The sequence below is a fragment of the Perna viridis genome, chromosome 3, assembly GCF_037379345.1.
Source record: "Perna viridis isolate PV_CMFRI_1.1 ecotype Kerala chromosome 3, ASM3737934v1, whole genome shotgun sequence".
In the NCBI taxonomy this organism is placed as follows: domain Eukaryota; kingdom Metazoa; phylum Mollusca; class Bivalvia; order Mytilida; family Mytilidae; genus Perna; species Perna viridis.
The window spans coordinates 1,624,437-1,633,971 of NC_142447.1; the positions used below are offsets into that span (position 1 = coordinate 1,624,437).

General features: G+C 34.3%; 1 protein-coding gene across 1 annotated transcript; it reads left to right on the forward strand.

The window, feature by feature from the left end:
* Positions 1-8,009: 8,009 nt before the first annotated feature.
* On the forward strand, positions 8,010-9,044 carry LOC148620600 (uncharacterized). The gene is made up of 2 exons (XM_088574276.1): positions 8,010-8,227; positions 8,648-9,044. The coding sequence occupies exons 1-2, from the start codon at positions 8,060-8,062 to the stop codon at positions 8,975-8,977; spliced, it is 498 nt and encodes a 165-aa protein (XP_088430402.1). The 5' UTR covers positions 8,010-8,059; the 3' UTR covers positions 8,978-9,044.
* The last annotated feature ends 491 nt before the right edge of the window (positions 9,045-9,535 follow it).

Genomic DNA, 9,535 nt, shown 5'->3' on the forward strand with positions numbered 1-9,535 from the left:
TTCACATTCACATTCCAAGATTTAAACTGTTCGTTCTGATCTCGATCCCTTTTTACTCATGTCAAGTGTACCAGTACCTTGCAAGCTAGTACAGCTATAGGATAATACGAACATGTTTATTTTTATATTGGTTTTTGATAATATATTTGAGAACCCATAAAGGTTTCGTGCTGAAGATTCCTCTTGTTCTAAATCTTTTTTGCTAAAATTAAATATTTTACCTGACCTATAAAACAAGAGGCTCTCAGAAGCCTGAATCGCTCGCTCACCTGGTTGAATTTTGCCTTTCAATGGCAATAAATTTAACAAGAAGTTGTCCAACAATTATGATTCATAAGTCTTTGGTAGGACGTACCATTAGGATCATTTCAACAATTGAAAGTTTCTTTTAATCTATCATAGTTTTCAAGATCTTGACTAAAAACTGTAAAAAAAAATTCTCCTTTCAAGGGCAATAACTCTTACAAGGAGTCGTCTGACAACTTTTATAGTCCTAATAAAAAGGGTCAAAAAGAATTTGGCTAAACCTAATGGTTTTGGTGATATATGCGAAACACTACTGTCTGACTCCTATGTTTTGTTTTTAGTAACAGTGGCCATGTTTTTAGACGGATAAAAAAATCCCTGCATCAGTTCTATGCAGGATACACAAACAAACATCCATAACAAGTTTGTTTCCAATTGATGAAATAATGTCAGAGGAGGAGACTTTTGAAAGAAATAACATGAAAAATAGCAAAAATAGTTGAAAAAGGCCAATGACTCCAACATGGCTAAACAGATTAAAACCAAAATTTGACCAAAGATAGATCTCATCATGATGACCACGTTAAACCCATGACAGAATTTAGCTTAATCTAACGGTTTTGGAGATACAAATGTATGTGCAAAAAAACTACTGTCTGACTCCTATGTTCTCTTTTTAGTAACAGCGGCCATTTTTTTAACGGATTGAAAATCCCCTTATCAGTTCTATGCAGGATACCCCTAGCAACATTCATACCAAGTTTGTTTCTAATTGGTCAAGAAGTTTCAGAGGAGAAGACTTTAGTATTATTGTTAATAACGATGACAAAGGACGCCAAGTGATGGCAATAGCTCACATGACCAAAGGCCATGTGAGGTACAAAGTACTGTTCGTACCAGAAAAACTCCCTTCAACACTCCTAGGGTTACCCATTATAAATTGTGTATTGTGTCCAATATTCATGTAAATTGTTTCATTTCCAAAATCGTAAGACAAAAGAAATGCAATTATATTTCAATTATCGAAGCCATACACCTGCGTCGACACCTGTGTCACCAGGCACCGAACCATGTAAAGATAAAAGAAGCCACCCATGTATACATTTTCAATGCACCCAAATGGAGATTGAGAACCAATGACATAGCACTTCCATATATGGTAAGTGGGTGTTACTTCCGGTTTTCATTTATGCATATTAATTAGGTCGTCTTGATAAATTTTATGAAGTTTATCCCTTTATTTATAAATCAAAATTATGAAATACTTTCTTCATTGACAAAAGACAGTTTATTTCTCTAAATCTCACAATGCTTTTATCTACATGTATTGTTATGTCCCTTGTTAAATGACAATTTCTTCTGAATTCACCATTAATAACCTGCAGTGTCCTTCCCAACTAAATGGAACAGCTTCTACCATATATGAATTTAAGTAAGATTTTGGTGATACATTTTTTAACTGCTGAGAAGGGTTCTGACTTATAGACAAGACCTATCTTATGAACTAAAATGTTCATCTTCTACGTTTTACAGCTAAAATGTAATGCATTAAAATTATATTTACTGTTTACCGTCTTTATTTTGCTAAATACAGGCCTTCTATGATTTTATTTGTATTTCCCACTCATCCATTTTACATATGTCCGCTTATGTAGCAAAAAAAGGTGTAATGGAAACATGACCCAATAATGTACCATAATTTGACAAAAGTAATCAATATTTGAGTTGGTTATGACAATTATATGTTTTTAATTTCTTTTTCCTTCAGATAAAACCTCTTAACTTACTGAAATATCTTCAATAATGATTTGTTAGAATATCATGAACTTCCTGTTTTATTCATTGTTGTTCCCTATATAAATGATTTTAATTTGGGTTATTAGTTGTACCAAAATTAGAATGAATGAAAAAATGGCTGTAGTAAAACAATTTACATGGCTTGTCAAGAATTTAATTACTTACTACTGTAAAAACAACTCTGGCTTGTAATTATTAAGGTCTTTCCCATTTCAAAAGTCAAGGTCATTTGTTTTAATGGTCAAAAACTGGGTCAAAAATGCCATTTTTGCCAATATGGTTCAAGATAGACAACTCAATCTACTTCCAATCAATTTAGAAGCATGGTTCCACATCCAATGATATGCCACAATGCATACTTCCGGTCAAATTTGACGGTTTTCAGAAGTCGGTGAAAATACACCAATTCGCGACATTTTCAAAAATTGCATTTTTTTTTGTTGTATTTACTCCAGGATACCATATTTTCCTTGGAATAACCAATATAAGCCCTTTTCGACAAATTTTGTTAAGGTCTTTCCCATTTCAATGGGAAGACCTTTTTGTATTTCTTCTGATTATTATTATCATTCTTTTTTTTCCGTTTTGGCTGAACGTATCACGACACGATTTTGACAATCTTTGGAATTCACCCTGTGAGACGTGATGATTTGTCGGTCCAGAGTTATCTGCCCCGTGGCGGAAAAACTAATTTTGCTAAAATTTCTTAAACCGTTTTAGATACACACAAACCGAAAGCTCCATATTTTTTAGAAACCCGGGGCAGTACTATTTGACAAAGTTTCGAAAAGATTTGAGGTTTCCCTGGTTACGCGATTTCGCGACCTAAAATGAAATTGTTCGGTTGGTCACTAAACTTTTAAACCGTAAGTCGTATAGACTTAGGACCTTCACTGTTGATCTTAAATGATTTGCAGTATGTTTTTGTATTTCTTGGTTCTTAGTCAAACTTTGACAAGATATTTTACCTCATTTGTATGTTCATTTCTGAATCTCTATTAGGCACTTTTTTGCTGTAGTTTTTTTGTTTTAGTCTTTATAGTATGAGTTATAACTACTGGTAACGCGGTATTTACTGTCTAAATATGTATCTATATAGGAAAACTCTCCACCGACATTTAGAACTATATTCGAATACAACGAATTCCATTAGTGGTGTCTTTGCCGGTTTTCGTTATTGAAAATCACCTCTCTCTTTGAAAATTGGTGCACACTTTGAAAACAACAGTTCTTACCGTAATTAATGCATTTTTTTTTAAACTAATCTAAAACAAAATGCATATGGATAAAGACAATAAGTACATAATGTTAAGACATGCGTAATGTTCGTTTCTTAAAACTGTCTTTAAAAGTATACTTCCAATACATTTTTTTTTAAAAGTGGCCTTAGACATATCATGGGCACCTACCTAAATCGGGAGTGTCCAGCTTTTTATCAGTAAAAACCACTATTTACGATCATTAAATGCAAAACAATCCCATGTATGGCCTAACATTTAAACAACAGCATAGCGAGAATATCACGACAAATAAACATGTATTAATAATTTTCAATTGTCATTTAAATAGGAAAATCAAAGTACTCATGTACTGAATCAATTTACATTTACTCTGTAAGTTGCCTTAAAATAGCAAGAACAGAGACCGACTTCTTGGTTATCAAAATATTTAAACAGTTATTGTACAGTAATTTTGTAAAATCACTTTCTTCCGATATTGTTGTTCCAACTTACACAATGGAGGCACATTATTCACACTTATACAAAATATTCATACTTTTGTAGAGACTTAATAGTACGAAATAAGAGTTTACAATCTGAGTTTAATTTTGACCACATTTGTTCAATACACACTCAAATAATACCTTTACAATGCATAATTCTAGGTTAAGTGTGTTTTAGTACTTCATAGAGGGGTGGCCATTTGACCTGGAAGTGACGATTGAGACCTTTTGCTTTGCAATACTTTATAATTATCTCCCTTTGAATTTATCTATTTTCATGAAAATCACAAGTTCATTTTGTTCTCAACTGATTGTATTGATGGAATTGACAGAAAAAAATAGTTTATTACAACACAGTTACTGCAGAATTCATCGTTCTTATAAGAATCAGAGCTGTTTTGCAAATTTAATAATTGTCAAAAACCTCGCCTTTTAGAACATATACAAGAAATAGATATTGTCGATCGAGCCGTCTCGACAGGCTAGGACACAATAAGCCATTAGCCGTGAAACAAAGGTCATTTCTCATGAACATGATAGTTGTCAAGAGAGAATTGGTGGGAAAGACCTTTCAATTGTTCTGTAACAATTGACCATTTAATTTATTTCAACATTTATTGAAGTTAGCAAAACAAACAGGTATACTCATTATAACTCAGGAATATTAGCAATGCAACTGCCAAATATCAGCCTGACTTATAAGCGGGACAAGACTAAGTTCCAGAAATTTGAGACTGAAAGGGGGTCCAATTTTTGGAGGGATCAACTTATACTTGAGTATATAAGGGCAAATTTTTATTACACATATTCTGAAATGTGTTGATTTTCTCTCAATACCAAGCCACGTGCTGGCATGTTGGATAATTGAAATTTATATCCTTTCTGCCAGTACACATGTATGAAACTATGATTTGATTCAACGTCGGTTTTTTTCATAATACCCATGTGAAGAAGGCTTTATCTCTGCACAAGGATTTTTTTCAGATGTGGACTGACATCTGCACTTTGAATGGATTAATCATCATATAAGTTTGTCTGATTTCCAAAGGCGAGTGACTCAGGTCTTATTGCCTGGCTCATCAACATCAACTTCACCACCTTTTCTGTTGTCCTAAGTCAAAAACCATCAGTCATCAAAGTCAGACATTGTCAAGTTTAAATTCTGAAAGTGTCAATACTTTGTAGATCTTTGGAAGTCAGCGTTCATGACGTAATTAATGAAATTATGTAATCATGTTTATGTACTTGACTTTTTATGAGCAACTCGGCTGGTGTTTCTAGAAAAAGCAGAGGACGCTTACCCTACAGGTGCACCTGGTCCATGATTCCAGTTTATATTGGAGTCGAGTTGCTCATTTGCTTTTGTTACTTTGTATGTATGATTTTAGTTACTTTATGTTCTTTGTTGTGCATGTCTGTTTTCCATGTCTGGTCTTTGTCCCTGGATTACATTCTTTTGATTACCGCTATAACCTTGGTTCCCTTGATTACTCTATTATACATTTAAACAGTCATACGTGCATTTCACTACACCTTAATGCATTGATAGCAAGAAAAGAAAGAGATTTAAAGATACAAGTTCCTTTTCATTTAAAAAGGATATATATATCTGCTTGGCAACGAGCTGGTGATGGACACATATGTCTGCTTGTCAGTAAGAGGATTATTAAGTTAGAAGGCGACTAATTTCATTAATTTTCTCAGGGGCAATTACTGAAAACTAATAAGTAATTATTGATTTTTACAGGAAAATTTTGAAATTTTTATTATATTTTAGTGTTTTGTGAACACACCCTACCTCAGTATTTCCATCATAACTTTGTCATAATAAGTTTGTTAATTCTATAAGCCAGCTCATAAATGTATAGAAATTTGTCTAAAATTCATTATACTGACACCTGAGAAACTTTTGTCTAAGCAAAACACTTTATCGGGATACATACTGTATTATTAAAGCGTCAGAAATAGTAAAAATGTAGGCTAGATAATAGTTTAAAAGACATCTAGAAAAGCTACTTCAAGTTGGATCTTGATAAAACCCTGCAATTTACACTGAACCGGGAACAGTTCTGTGGGATATCAGTAGTATTTTAAGTAGCATGAATAATATAATAAGTAGGAAGTAAACTGATGAAACTTTTGTAAGAGTTCACCCATTTTTAAAAATAGAGTAGCAGTCAAAAGATGAACAAGTAACCTTCCATTTTTGCTGGTTGATGGCTTCTATTGACATTCCTGGTTCTTCCAATTATTTTACAAATATTTGGAATTTCCTTTGCCGTCTCCCACTTATTACTGATGAAAAATTCCTAACAAAAGGTGGCAAAATTATAAAAGACACAAATTTCAAATTTGTTAAAAAGGGAACCAGATACTTTTGCTTCAGACTTCGCTTGCACTTAAGCCAAGGTCATTGCCTTCCTAATATAATTAACTTCTGTAACTAAAATCCTGAATAATTTCTATCTCCCCAGTATGCTTAAGTCAAATATAAATCTCATGTTTTAAGTTGACCCAGTATTTAGACCGGGAGCCATATTTACTTTTGTACATTATATAGACTTTGTTAGGAGTGACCAGTCCCAGTATCTAGTATTAGCTGTAACATCAAATCCCTGAAGGCCCATCAGGATGATGCATCATAAATTAAAAGTTACATCAACCTGTTTAATTTAAACCAACGAAACAAATAGACACGTTCGTCACATTCGTTTCTATAACAAGTCTACTGTACAGTGCACATAAATCAACATGCTTAGCTTAAATGGTAAATGACGAAAAGTCCAGTCATGCTGGGGAGTTATTAGCAACCGCTTAGGTCATATGGATAAGTGCAGATTACCGTCCGTTCTTTGAATGTCGACATTGACACCGACTTTCAGCTTTCCTATTTCATCCATGACTGTTACCAGTTGAACAAATATCTGACAAATTTATCAGTTTTTCATTTAAATGTTTGTTTGTTTGTTGGGGTTTAACGTCCGAGCAGCAATATTTCAGCTATATTCTGACGATGAATATGAAATTGATGATAAAATGAACATGAAATGATGATGAAATGAAAAAGGGATGGGACACAAGGACAATGGGGTCGACAAATTTTGATTACCACTGGAAATAGGGAAAAGTGGGTAGGGTCGGGCAATTGAGCCTCCTGTGGCGGAGCCCTATGGTTCCTACTCCGGGAGAACACCACGGTAGGGTTCTTTAACTTGCGAGGAACGTGGCATCTTTCCCAACACGGTGCACCACTATGGTTTGCGGTCAGGCTTTCCGTGTTATAGCCTGACAACCCCAGCATGTAACACGCCAGGGGTACTCCATTCCACGGCCTGGGGCACACATCCCAGTTGCTCTGTGGGCAGAGCGCCCTAGCCCCCGGCTAGGGTTCTGAATAATATTTAGTCGCCTTTTACGACAAGCTTAGAGCTGCTGCAGGCCTATTCTTTGAACACCCGGACCTGCACGGGGTTTTTCATTTAAATAAAGTAGTTTTAAAGCCTCCCGTTAAAAAAAATTGAAAGGCATGTACGCATGCGTACAATACTCACTTCCTGAAATCGCAAAAGTAACACGTATCATTTTAACACGGTTATTTTATGAGGGTATCATACCCATTTTGACTCGGGATTTTGGTCATTTTTAGAGTGTACTTAAGACTTAGGCACACAAGTCCATTGACTTAACATTTCAAAACGGTCCTACTACACAAAGAGTGGTAGAGAGCACGTAATTTTGAATTATTTGAGTAAATAAATGTTTCTTAGTATCTATATAGTGTTTATTTTTCTATGTGACCATTGAAAATAATATATCAACTACTATTCTGGATATTTATTCATAGATCTGCATCTAGACATTGTCGCGCGATCAGTTCGCAAAGTCTGGTGATGTGAAAGAGTTAAATAGCTATTTATTTGCATTTAAATAAACAAAAACAATGATGCATGGTATATAACTTGTTATGATTCAAAGTTATTTTATTAAATTAACGTGTCTATTTTTTTTCAAATTTAAACATGATTTTTGGAGGACGTATTTCTACTCGTAGACTGTTCAAATTGGCGACCAGATAAATAAACTAATAATGTTACGGTGACGGTGAGGAAACGTAATTAATCAGTAAATAGATTCGAATGTCAAAATATCCCGTCTTTTTTTGTGGTTAATGATATAGTAGTTTACTTTGTATGTACGTTATATTTATAGCATAGTATTCCGAGTTAGACAAATAAACTTTCGTACGCGCAGCGTGAGAAGTTTATTTGGCTAACGAGGAAGGCGTTGCTATAAATGATTTGTAACATGAATGACACGCCCATGACAGTCCGTGCAGAAAAAAATAACGTTTGGCGGGAAAATCTAATAACCCGCACAGTAGGCAGTATGGCAGACGCATTCTCTCTACCAGATTGGCTTGACATTGAAAATGTAGAAAGCGATGATTTGGTTCTCTCTCAGGTGTGTATTTTTTAATTGAATTAGACTGATTTACGCTAATTGTCTTTTTGAAGGCTTTCAAACACAACTATTCGGGGCATGGACCCCCTTTTTTGGCCCAAATGTAAAAAAAAATCTATTTATTTTTCCATATTTACAATTTTCTACAATATGTAGGCATATAACAAGTCTCAAAACTCCATAACCAGTCGATTACAATACCTTTTCTACTATCCACACGATCCGCAAGTGAAAAGATTTTATTGTTTTACCTTGGGACCCAAAAAGGGGGGGGTCCATGCCCAAAATACCTGTGCTTTTGATCGGAAATCGGTAAAATTTTTCTCCGATGTGATGTCATTTATATGCCCTATATTGGCCCTTAATTTTTGGAAATATAGATATTTCATTTTTTTAAAACGATTGTTTACTGTTTTGCAGGTTCTTCAAGATGTCGAGGAAGATATATCATTAGCATATGCGTCGGCAACAATAGAGGAGAATATTAGATTGTCGCAAATTCATCAAAATATTGAACCATTTTATGACATGAGTGTTTCGCAAGCTGTGGATTATTACCACTTGGGCACGTTTGGGCTTGGAGATTTCTTACTAACCGACTTCAAAGATGAGAATGTCGAACCGGAGCGTTTCATCGCACCCGTTTCAGATGAGGACATAGAAAAGCTGATATCGTCTCAAACGAACGCAAACACTCTGTCTGGCAAAGAAAACCTGCAGAGATTTAAAGATTTGTATTTTATTATATGAAACCTAATAAAATTGACATTTGTATGTGTGCTTTTTTGTAGGCGTAATCTTTTCCCAAAGAGGCGGAGCTTACCCTTGCAATATTGGTTTTAGTGTTTTGGTTATTTCATGGCTGTTTCCTCATTGCATTATATAGGCCCATGTGACCTTTCATGCAATATTATTTGGTTGCTTCAATTTAGAGCATACATTTTGGTACATGCTTGTCGTCTCTATGTTATTCCATAAAAAGATCAAAGGAAAAAAGAAGATTCATGTTACAATAATAAATGCTGCCATTGGTAATATGTGTTATAGTATATGTAATATTCAATCATTTCGTAACATCTTGATGAAAAGATAAATGGAATTTCTATAAAAATTCGTATTGCCAATACATGTATCTCACCTGCAAATAATTTTCACAAAAACAAAAACAAAAAAAAAACAAAAACAAAAAAAAACGAAAATCGGAAAAGTAAAAAAAACCCAGAATTTTCGGAAAAGCCAAAAAAACTGACTCTCCCAAAATTTTCGGAAAAGCAATACGTCCGTCAGGCTACTATCTGCAGGTCATTT

What these genes read in the sequence shown, in the direction of transcription:
- LOC148620600 (XM_088574276.1), top strand. Translation starts at nt 8,060, where the DNA reads ATGATTTGTAACATGAATGACACGCCCATGACAGTCCGTGCAGAAAAA. An exon ending in ATGATTTGGTTCTCTCTCAG is followed by an intron (nt 8,228 to 8,647) that starts GTGTGTATTTTT and finishes ACTGTTTTGCAG; the next exon opens with GTTCTTCAAGATGTCGAGGA.